The 12,449-nt window shown below is 41.8% G+C and overlaps 2 protein-coding genes across 5 annotated transcripts in view; one reads left to right on the plus strand and one right to left on the minus strand.

Moving 5' to 3' along the window:
* Positions 1–12,449, plus strand: part of Teh1 (tipE homolog 1) — a 304,821-nt gene that overhangs the window by 53,861 nt on the left and 238,511 nt on the right. The window lies entirely within an intron of this gene.
* The window catches only part of LOC122413245 (protein eva-1 homolog C), a 92,891-nt gene that overhangs the window by 7,827 nt on the left and 72,615 nt on the right, over positions 1–12,449 (minus strand). For all 4 annotated transcript variants that reach the window (XM_043423457.1, XM_043423458.1, XM_043423456.1 and 1 more), the window contains exon 6: positions 1,387–1,608. In XM_043423457.1, the coding sequence (XP_043279392.1) occupies positions 1,387–1,608 (222 nt within the window). The remainder of the gene's footprint in view (positions 1–1,386; positions 1,609–12,449) is intronic.

Here is a 12,449-nt window from a genome sequence, read left to right on the forward strand (position 1 = left end):
TATTTTTGTTGTTTGTTTGGACGTTTATTCAGATGTGTGTGTGTGTGCTTCGATGTTCTGCCGGCATAAATAAATAAAAACAATGAAAAAAACGAATAATCATTAAATAAAATTATAGAGGATATCGTGTCTAAGGATATTTTGACCGGAATATTTTGACCCGGATATTTTGTTCAGGGACTTTTTGTCACGCAACGAAAAGTCTCTGTGAAGATTGCTTTTTTGAGAAATTTGTAATCGGGTAATAAAAATGGATTTCTTATTGTTAGAAAAGTTGATTCGAATGTTGCGTGTAAGTCGTCGAGTCGCAAAACCGATCATTGTGTATTCTTCACAGAGTGGTGTATACAGATATACACAAATATCGATAAATGTTTTGGCAAACAAAATGCACTTTGCCAGATTGGAGTTTCCCAAGTGTAATCCCGTGTAGGGAGGCAAATTCAATGCACTCGTCCTACCGTTCCTGTCGGGCTGTGACATAAAGTTCGGAAACGACCACATCGTATGCGATGTGAAACTGTCACGCTCATACATACAGAGGTCACAATATTTTCCACTCAGCGAATCTCAACGCGACAAAAGAACGTTTGAGAAATCGGCTTCGTCCCGTACGTTCGTTTCAAGATTTTCTTGGTCATTCGATTTCGCGGCGAATACTGCGAGAGTAATTTGCTTTCTTTTTCAATTCCATTTTTGCCGTTCTGTCATATTCACGGTCGTTTCTTCTTGAGTGATCGAAAAGCGGAATTACGTGTGTACCAATAACATAAATACGATCAAAACTTTATAAAATATTATTTTCGACGAAAATATCGTGAAAATGAAACATTTTTCCCGAAATTATTAGTACGAGGAAAATCAACGTCAGCCATCAGGAGTAGTTGAGTTCTGACATTTTTCAAATCCTCCCATCGAGACCAAGATATTTCCTCAACTTTTTCTGACGCGTAAAAAATAATATTTTCCAAAAGTGGCTTCGATATGACCTTTTTCAAGCAATTATTTGCGAGTCGTCAACATCCCAGAGTTCGAAAAAATCCAATTTTTTTCTCTAATCTCGTAGGTTTATAAAAAATGATAGAAAAGCCTTGGCGTTGCTTCCCGATGCTACAAAAAAGTACTATAAAAATATCTATCAGTTCGTTGATGTAACGATTTTCGATACTCATTCCATCTCGTGCAGGCTTTTTTTGCTTCGTGTTTATTGTGAGCCACAAGACCCGAGAGCATTGGTCATCTTGCTTTGATCTTCGAATTTTCATAAAAACATCAATCCAATATCGTGCATACACGTCATGCGAATTATTGCAAGCTTGGTGGGTACGTTTGCTCCGAAAAGAAAACACAAGTACTTTGATGCAAGGGAAACTTGGTAAAACTTACTTTCGTTATTGGTCATTGCTCGAGGTGGAGAGGAACTCACGGTAGGTGAGTTTCCAGTTGCGTTGTCCCTCGGCTGAGGTTGCGGTCCCTCTAAGTTTGGGCTCGGGCTAAACTCCGTCCTGAAGTCTGTCCTGTCGAAACCCTCGTCGAACTCTGGAACTAGGTCTATCTCGTCTGCTTCAATCTCGCCGGCGTACTGTTCTCTTAACACGGTACGTGGCACTGGAATATCAAAAATCATGGTATTGGTTTGGGAAGATGTCGGGGCAAAAGTGTACGTTGCGAAATGATGGGAGCAAACTCGGCAAGAATCGAGAGGAAAATTTCATTTTTCTCAATTTTCGTTTGCCGTCGGTACCCCGAAACGGGTACAATGCGTTGTGCATAATTAATGGTTTGATATTGAAGAAAAAGCGAGTTAAATGCGAGCCAACCGATGAAGAATATCGGAGGAGGCTCCGGTACGAGTGAAACACATCGGGGTAAAAATCGAGCACGGTGGGCGCGTGTATGTGCGGTTGGGAACGTATATCGATGGACTGTGATGTCTGGAACCACCGCAGCAGCAATGTATAACGAATCCAATTTGGAACGAAACTTGGCATCGTGTGTACAGATATGGAGACTCCATTTTGGCGAGCCCTTCGGCGTATATATCACTCTTTCTTCCTTCCCACGTCCATTTCTTTTTCGTCCCCTGCTCTCTTTGGATTTGGGAACATCTAGCTCAAGCGTACCAATTTCACATTCGTTTTGATGTGTGTAACTCGACGCGGATCGTTCGACACGTGCATGTGGTTCGTTCAGCGCGTAAATTGGATCTTTCGAAATAACCGCTCGAAGGGAAAAAAATAAATAAATGAAAATAAATCCTGCCGCAAAGGAGGAGTGAGAAGAAAAATCGATAAAATTTCAGCGATTTGATGCTTCAATAGTAGTAGAATCGACCGAAGGAACTATTCTGAAAATGGAAATATAAAATGGTAAAAATAGCTCGGAAGAGCGTGATTGTAAAATTAAACGAGTCGAGCGATCGGTCGTTTTGAAACGTGCCCTTATCGGCATGGGGCTCGGTTGGATGATACAACATTAACGATCTCGATATACAGATTGTATCTTGCACTGCGAGCCTTTGCCGTTCTCTCGAATGTGCAGGGAGCCTGCTTGCATCGTATATCGGAAACGAATTGCGTGTGTACTTTAGTTTGACTTGGGTCTGTGTGTGGGTTACATATAATCTTGTAAAACAGGGGAGAGAAGAAACGAGAGCGAAAGAGAAAGCAGGAGAGAGAGAGAGAGAGAAAGGGAGGGGCGAGAGAACCTTTCGATAATTATTACTCGGGCAATTTACGATGTTGGGTAAGGGAAAGCGCAGGGTGCGAGTGAGCAAACAGGAGAGCGTTTTAAACTGCAGCTCCCTTCTCCTCCCTGCAGCCCCGTTGTGTACTGCATGAAACAGAGGCGAGTAGCTCGCGACGGCTGCTGCAGAGGGTAGTTCCGCGAAAGCACATCCCACGGTTACCGTTCGTGCAGAAATTACAGACACAGGTATACATATATAATGTCGAAGCTGCTGCTGTGGCTGGAATTGTAGCTTTCTCACCCACACCCCTTTGAGCCTGAGGGAAAGGGAAGTGGAGAAACGTAATGTAAACTCGATGGACCTGACCCGATCCGCTCGTGACCTCGCTAATCATAAACTCCCTGGATTATATCTTGTATATTAGGTCTCGTAACAACCACTAATTTACTGACCTATAATTTAAGCAGTATGTCAAACGTATTGCGAGGCCATAAGATTGCTGCGATTCACAGTGACGATAGAAACTTAATGTACTTAATCATCGACGATTCTCTCATAATACAACGCGTACAAAAACTTTTCTCTCAAGAATAAAACAATTTAAGTGTTCTCCAGAGTTCCACTTGGCTCGCACGATACAATGTGTGGATCATTAAGAGTCTGCTCATCTCATCATTCCACGTGGACCAAGAGAGAGAGAGATTAATCCGGTGGTTTCGCATGGACCTGAGTAGACTAAAAAAGAAGCATAACGATATATTTATATAGGCGGAGCACACACATCACCCAGAGGTTTGGCAATGGTTGGCAATAAAGCAGAGAGAGCTTTACCTATGGCGTCGAAGGAAAAGGATCTCTCCTAGGCACACTCTCCGTAAGAGAGAACGCTATAATTGTTCCCCAAAGTCCCATCAGCCGAAGAGATATCGGACCCCCGAACCTTGCGAAGAGAAGACAAGCGTCCCCTCCTAAATTTAGCGAGCTCCCTGAGCCCCGGCCCTCTCCTGCCTTCTTTTTGTCAGAAGAAACGAGCTTCGGGTATTATAGCTGATACGTTTCGCGAGGAGCGTATCTAGAGCGTGGGAGACGCTCGAGTCTCGCTCGCTAATAAGTCGGCGATACACAGGATCCTCTCTCTGCTTTATCCTACTCAGCAACGACGATCTTCCACAAGAACCTTTACTCCGGTATACACACGTATTATATTTACGATCACGATGGACCAGCGGATAAATGCCTTGTCCGACCTTGCGACAAATTGTTCCTTCTCCCTACCGCGCAGCAGCCCTTATCTACCGGAGCTGTCACTTATTTTACACTGTGATTAACAATTCCACTATATGATTAACAGCCACTATTTGTTTCATAATAATTACAACTCGCTGATTTATTGAAGACCTTTATCTGCATGCCGCACTATTATTTATCGAGCTAATTCATCGTTCGATGTCTACTTACCTTCAGAACGTAGCATTACGCTATTTGTAAACAGTTCGTTGTACGATTCAGTGGGTTCATTTGATCCTTGTACCTGTTAAAAGTTATATCACGAACTTCTTTCTGAAAACTTGGATCGAAAATTCCTTTCTCCTTTACTCCTTCCACCGGCCCTCTCCCTTCCTAGCTTCTCTGTCTAGTACCTCTTGGCTTTTATCATCAGTGTAAGTTCAGCGTTGTTCCAAGCGCAGGGCAAACTTATTGGAGTACACAACGAAGCCACGTCCGTGCAGCCATTACATAATCCATTGAACGCTGTTGTACCGGAACTCCTTACATCACTTTTGGTTAAACTTATCGCCTCGAGATGCCCTCCTCTCGTTCGGGCTCTCGATTTTAGCTCCTCTTATCTCTACCTTAATCCCATTATCTTTAATTTTCGTCATTCCAAAAGCAAACGTCGAAGCTCCAACGTGGAAATCGAGCGTCGAAGAATAAACACCTCGTGGTTTATTCGCCTGTTCGAACTCTGTCGATTTTTTAATATACTTTATTTATAAATATTCATCTGCGTTAACCAAAACGCCGCTGAACCTCACATTTCCGGGTGAACGAGTGCCGGACTCGCCCCCGCTTTCCGGAGGATATTCAAACGAATTGTTTGACCGGAAAAGTAATTCTACCTGCACGCGTATCAACGTGTATTGCAACTCGTGCATGTCGTAACGTCATCTCTTGAATTTCCGGACAAATCCGGAACTAATGGAACACGGACCAGAGGCTAAACTCGATGCATCGACGCGATTTAGTTCACGTTGCCTATGTAGACAGACTCGTATATGAAGCGCAATGGGGCTTCGCGTTTATTACGAATCCTGTGTCTCCGTACATACGTTTACATGTTACGTAAATTAATCTTGGATACAACGATGCCAAAATATATTGCCTGATAGGAAGAACTGGCAATATATTGTGGCAAGAGGTGCTTCGTGAGTTCAAATTATCGCACGAGAACACATTTTACAGTAGGATTCGAGATTATAGAATAGAACGTGTACAGTGTTTTTCACGGATTGCCGGGAAATAAGGTCTCGTCAGAGACAGCACAAGTGTGTGGAGCAACTCGAAATCACACTGAATTATGTGTCAGTATCACGAGCAGGATGAAGACTTCCTAAGAACTATTCAATTTCGAGCTGAACTCGAGTCGTGTAATCGCGAGTTGATGATATAAAGCTTATGCGGATCACGCGATGAGGAAAGTGTTTGAGTCCTCGGGAAGGCTTAGCCAACGTTAGCTTCTAGTCGTCGGTGTCGGTCCACGAGGACGATGTAAAGTTAAGGATGCGCCGACTGAGATGACGTACGATGGAAACGCGGGCGCGGACGACTACTGGCAATGTCGAGTAACACACGAGAGTGTTATAAGAGAAAACGACTATTACCGTCGACGCCATCGTCACGCCGACCCGGCAGACAGCTCCTCGTTTTCATGTTCCAGCTTCATTTGCAATTTAGAAATCGGAGCGACGACGAAAATGTCGCACGAGCTCAATTCACGATAAGAGAAGCGACACAAGGACCGCAGGAGACCGCTCTTGATGGAAAACTTTGTCTCTGTACAACGTTTTCTGTCCAATCACTCGCGATCTCTGATCGAATTAGCTTGTACTCATAATTTCATTACGTTTACAATTTATATATATAGATGTATGACGGTAGAGGAAGGGCCGAAGAGAGAGCTGGAGAGGGACAGAGAGATCGTCTACGAACCGAAAGAGCCCAGTTGAAGGCAACTTATGAGAAATCGGGCCAACACCGCATTCCATTTCTCAGCGACCACTTTTTTTCTTTTCATTTTCCTTGTCTCGTGTGTCAGGAAGGAATCATCGTAGTAAAGCAGGAAATGAAGGAAAAATATTTGAATAACAATCTCAACGCTTTGTAAACTTGTTAATGCGTTTAGTTTTTTTGACAAATTATTGCTCTATTTCTTTAAGGTATCTACCTTATGCCCGAAGAATCGTATTTTATGGGTGTATAAATTGGGTCGATTTTTGCTTCCTAATTAAAGATATTCATTCAAAATTGTAAATACATTTTTTCAACTTATCTTTCGGTGAAGGAAATTGCAAGTCATTAATTAATCGGGAATTCGTCACTGACTGAACCCGAAATTTCATTCGTTCCTGGCGAAAATACTATAATTTTTTTATGTCAAAAATCGCATTAGTAAGCGCGGAGGGAAAACACAACGGGAAATGGACCAAGACAAAAGTATTAATAAAAAGACAGGAATGGGCCTAGCCAAGAAGAAACAAAATGCCGAAATAAACAAACGTGAGGTTATACGAGTGCTCGTTACCAATTTCGTTCAATCTTTAACGTAATATATCTTTATTACTAGCAAGACAATCGTCTCGAATTTTTTCCCAAACTTTCATTGTATACTTTATTGTTATTGTGTACTTTTTCATAAACTTCGTAAGAAGCGTTCATTCGTTGTACGGAAAGATGAACGATTTTTTACGTACAGTCCCTATAACCCTGCACTGTAAAAATTTTCTGTATGAAAACTAATATACATGTATAGGAAGTTTTTATGTAATTCGATGTATGAAATTTCAGATACGATTTTTTAAATTCAAAACTGGGTACTGTGCCAGTGTAACCCATGAAAATTACTATACTTAAAATTAATGCACATGCGATGGAATTCCTACTTTCAGTATATTAACATTAAAAGCCATGTGCCAATATTAATATACTGTTGTATATTAAATTGAGCATACATGCGCTTAACTTTAATATTCTATGGTATATTAGAGTTAGTATACATGAGCTTAAACTTTGATTACTAAATCGCTATTCTCCCATATTTTTGCTATTGATGTAGCCAAAAATACTGTACATTTTTTTTCATATTTAAACACGTTTATCTCAATAACCAATAAGACGAACCCTTTAAAATTTGATATGCGTGTAAGTCGACTACCCATTTAAACTCTGTGTAAATTTTAAGCCTTTCTTAATAAAATCGTTTCGTCGATGGACTACCTTAATGCTTTTAGTTTCTTTGACAAATTATTTTTTTCAGCAATATTTCTTTAACAAACAACTTTATGGACCATTAAATGAAAAAACCTGCAATATAAATGTAGATGAAATCGTGTAGAAAAAAATGTATACTGTAACGCCACCCTCCAATTAAATAATCAAGTTTTGAACAGGATCTGCGAGATTGAAAAGAAAATCATTTCAAGGGTGAAAAAAGTTGAAGATTTAAGGCGAATCTAGAGACACTCGAATTTGTGCAGTACACTGCTGACGGACGACACTCGGTTCTATAAGAAAATTCATTATTTACATCGAAAAGAAGATGCTACAAGGCTCGTGAAAAGGCTCATCATCATTCTATTTGAACATAGGGAAACTTTGTGATTACGAGGGACACTTCCGCAGCTCATCGCTCATAAAATCATCACGAGTTGGTAACAAGACTTTACATTTTCTTTACAAACGAACTGGAAACTTTCAACACGATAAACTTCCTCTCCCTGATTCGTTCCATCCCTAAAACACATACTCGAACTCGTTCATCGTCAATGAGGTTCTCGCGAAAAGCACTTCTCGGAGCCAAGCGGTCTGAGTAAACGCGCCGCGTGTGCATCTTTGGAAAACAAATATCGTCACACGAGAAAATTACTTACGTACCTGACAGGACAATATATAGAAAATGATTATCCGTTTGACGAGAACGCGATCCGTTATGCGACGAAAACCCGAAGATTTTCACAGCCAATAAATTCCTACTTTTGTTCAATTGCGACTTTTCGTTTTTCATCTATAATTGAAGAAATTTTCCAATTCGAATAGCACATATCAAGACTTCGTGCAGTTATCCGAAAACAAGAGTTTTCAATTTCGATCCAATTGCGTATCAGGCGCATTGAAAATTCTCGGAAATGCCACTTGCATGCAGGGTCGGATTCGAGAGTGTATTTTTCGCAATCATGGGAGTGGAAAACTATTATATTATATATTTCGCTCTCTTTGACGTAAAACAAAGGTTGTAGAACGAGATGGAAATCCGATTAGTAACGAATCTCCTTCCATTTCTCTTCTCCGTATTTTCCCGATGTTTGGGAGGATTGTTGTATTTTCGTGTTTCATTCATACCGCACGTAATGTACATTCGAAGCTTTTCTCTTGTTTAATAGTCAATTTAAAGTTTTGTGATGTTTTTTTTTGTTTTTTGTTTTTTTTTCCCAATTTAATGAACGATTTTGCAACAAAACTGGATTTTCATGATGCTGCAACGGTCCACCAAAGAAATATCTTGAGGGTCACCACATTTTCTCATTGTTCGAACAGCATTCCCAGACTCCCTGTAAAGTATTTTTCATCTCTCACAGTCTATTTTACTCCCTCTGTTGCTACTTCTTTGCGCGACTCTACCTCCGTTCACTTTAGCACATTTCTTCATTTCATCCCCACTGGAAAATGCTCACGCGAGATCCAAGAACTACGTAAAGTGAAAAGCGTCATCGTGGAACGAAGAGGGTCGTTGACGCGTTGTTCAATCGTTCGTAAGGGCGACCCTATTTTACAAGCACGTAACCCAACGATAAAAGGTGTCCACGGTGCAAAACTTTTCGACGAGGATGGAATACAAAAGGGTTGCTGGGAGCAACAACGTCTTGTATATACATATACAGCTGTGCATATGCATAGAAAGGGATGAAGGACGCACGGACTCGAGTTCATCCCCCGCTCTGTTATATGAAAGTCGTTCATTTGACGTAATTACTTAAATGTGCTGAGAGTGCATATGGGGAGGCGAGCACATTTACTAAATTTGTTAATTTCAAGCACACGCGATGGGCATTAACCCCTTTTTCGCTTTCCGAAGCTACGCCCCCGTTCGACCCTCGTTTACCACTTGTTTCTGCTCGCTTTTTAAAGGAAAAAATGAATTCTAAAAGTGAGAAGGTGCAGCTCCTTCTCAGATCAATTTAGGGTCAATCCAATGGAGCAAATTTTTCACGGAAACGTATAGAAACAATATAGTCGCGAACGGGGAACTCGTGTAAAAATAATAATGTGAGTGTGAAATTAAATTTTAATGAGAGTGCCTTTTACTGCAAGGGGAAACGTATCGGAATGGTTCGTTCATCTCGAGCTGTTGAAAGCTAGGCTATTTGTTTTCTTCGCTTCCCCACCGTCTTGCTTTTCTGCGGCTCCGCAGTGTCGTTCTCTCGTGTTCCCGATGTAAGTTTTAGTGGTTGAAGAAAGGAGAGAAACAGCCGAGAATAAGAATGGCGAGTACGCCGTTGAAAGAAGAATTCAATTTTCATGTCAATGACAGAAAATTTATCGCGCTTTGCACGTTTGAATACAAAGTCCGAGAGAATAATCTTTTTTTCTCGCTTCCTTTTCGCTCGTTCCTTCGAATCACATTATATCTGGCATTAGAATTGTCGATATTGTTGAAACGACGTAGTATTTTATTTAAACAACTCCAACGGTTTTGAGGAACACATTTTTTCTTCGCGGAGCAACGATCGCCTTGATACACACGCTTAAACCTTTACGAGGGTGTCCATTCATTCGCGTACTTCGCGTTTAACCAAGCCCTCGTTGAGGCGTGATGAACGATGGGCAAGGCGTGAGTGCTCCTCCAACCGGACGTCCATTCTTTCTTGCGCCGCGCGCCGCGTTCTATGAAGCCGTTACGAGAAGTGAAGAAAAAAGAGGAGGTTAGCCAGCGAGGGCGGGCAAGAGCGAGAGGAAAAGCTCGCAGGTTGAAACAAGACGAGTTTTCGCACCCCCTGGCAGCGCCCTTTGCACCCTTATTTCCTCGTGTTCACGCTCCCGTGACTCCGACACTTATCTTTCCTCCGCCGCGCAGGAGGGTGACGAATAGGCTGCACGCTTTAACGAGCCCTATAAATATCGAGGGGCAGGGGAAGGGATTTTTCCGTCGGCCTTCGTTGCATGATATTCGTTGATCGTGGAGGCGCGAAACAACGGAAAATCTTCCGGCAATATCCGACAACCTGCAACCGCCCTTTCTCTTCCGAGGTGGAGAGATGTATCCATGGGATAAGTTTTTTCACCCCCCTCGATGAAAACTTGCCTGGAAGATATCTTTTCTCGCTCGTCTGACCCCACAAATCACGCGTGTGCTCGCGAGAATCGCGGGAAACGATTCGACCAAGGGCGATTCCAAATTCCAGGCAGCGAGCGAGGTTCCACGTCTTTTTTTCTCCTTTTTCCTTTTGACCAAAGATTTATTCGTTCCTGAAGGCTCCCCCGCCCTGTTTCGTTGTCTCTCAAAAGATTTTTTTTGTTTTAGTTTTTTTACGCCTCGTAAATACTCCGAAATAGAATTGAACGCGCGGTGATCGAATCAAAAAGGTTTTCAAGTGCTCTCCGATGACGGATATTTCTTTACTCCCCAATGATGAGACTCGGGACTCATTTAACTCGATGGTCGATAACCCCCGGTGGGAAATAAAAATCTTCGAACGCTTCGTGGGCTGGATTTAAGATATTTTATGGCAAGAGTGCGCACACGGTAACTCGCTCTCTCATACGTACAATCCTCTTTTACCAAAGACGCTCTCGCTTGCTCACTCGCGCGAGGGAGTCGCGACCACTTGTTGAGGAAGCGAACCAAAGGAAATCTCTTCCAAATGTTCTGGCACGATTTGCAATCAGTACTAGAGTTTTCTTACAACTCAGATCCTTCGTATATATTTTTTTTATATGTACACTTCCTTATACACGTCTACGCGGCCCTATTTGCTCCAGCCATTTGGAAGGCCCTTTCGCTCATTCCTTTTAGTGACCTGCTTCCTACCTTGATCCTAAACCTTTTTCCTTGAATAACGTATCGTTCTTAAAGCTCTTGCAGAATGAGCGCAAAGTGCTCGGGAAGATAACGTAAGGGACCTCTGCGAAACCACTTCAATCCGATATCGCAGGAAAACGACGGAGAAAAAGGTCCTCGTCGGGTTCGATAAAGATGGCCGACATTCGGTGGAATTTAGTATCGGATGAATCGAAGGAAACTGTAGCTTTCAACTTTAAAGGACTGCCTGTAAATATGTCTATACATATACGCTCAAATAATGCACATTTATCGATTCGAATACGTCCACTCGGAGCTATGAAAAATGAAAGGTTGAGCTGACGGAATAAAGTTTTATGAAAAAATGGGGGGGGCAGGCCTTGAAAAGTTTTAATCACATATGAATCAGACGTCGCGACTGGCCTCGAAGCTCCGAGAACTCTTTGAAAAATATGGAATGGGGAGCTGGAAAAATATATAGATGATAATAATATTAATGAAAAAAGGATCGAAGTGTACAGAGCGGGGATGACGCAAACGACAGAGTTAATATCGTCCAGTTACGTGCCCAGTCAGGAATCGAAGATATAAAACTTCCGGATGAATCAAGTTTCAAGTGGATAAGGAGGGAATTGAATTTTCGAGAAATGAATAAAGCTGGTGAGGGGGTACGAGACATATAGACTTTCGAAAATAGGTCAGTCGTATTTGATTCAGTGTTACAATGTTGGCGTCGTCTTGGAGTATGATAAACAAAATGACTGGTCTGATATTTAATACGAAGAGTCATACAAATAAAAAGAAATATTTATGGAGATATTCCCAAGCAAATTACCCTTGAAAATTGCCCCCCTGTGCAATGAAAATTCTCAGGAGTCGTATTTTTCTTGGACAGAAGAACGAGACTTTTCCGTGTTATTTTTTCTCTCCCCTCTACGTCGAGAATACGAAGAGAAATATGCGATGCACCGAGTACGCAGTCCTTCTGCGATCGGAGATCACGGAGAAGCACTTCGATAGTTTCTTCCGGTTGTATTATCCATTATACTGAGTGAGAATTTCAAGAGTTGAGCGAGCGAAGGAGGAAAAATATGGAAATAATAAACGAACGAATCGAGGAAAAAGTTTTAAAGTCGAGAGAAACGTATAAAGAATAGGAAATGAGGATGAAGTGAAGAAGAAACCGCTGCGCCGCCGGATTAGTTCATCAATTTTTCATGAGTCCGTGCACGCGGCAGTGTGCTACCTTAATCTGCGTTTTAAAACAGAAAATCAAAAGACACGGTCACACGTACACTCTCGTATATACTCGCCAGAGTAAAACAAAAAGGGAAGAAAGTATATTGTGTTTCGGAGTTGTACATAAATTTACAAGCTGTGCAACCAGTCAGTATCTCCATGCTTCGTGTGCTGTGGTCAGCTTTTTCCAAGATTTTTCTATTCGTGAAACCACCGAGTTTTCCACCT

Source organism: Venturia canescens, chromosome 7, assembly GCF_019457755.1.
Source record: "Venturia canescens isolate UGA chromosome 7, ASM1945775v1, whole genome shotgun sequence".
Taxonomy (NCBI): Eukaryota; Metazoa; Arthropoda; class Insecta; order Hymenoptera; family Ichneumonidae; genus Venturia; species Venturia canescens.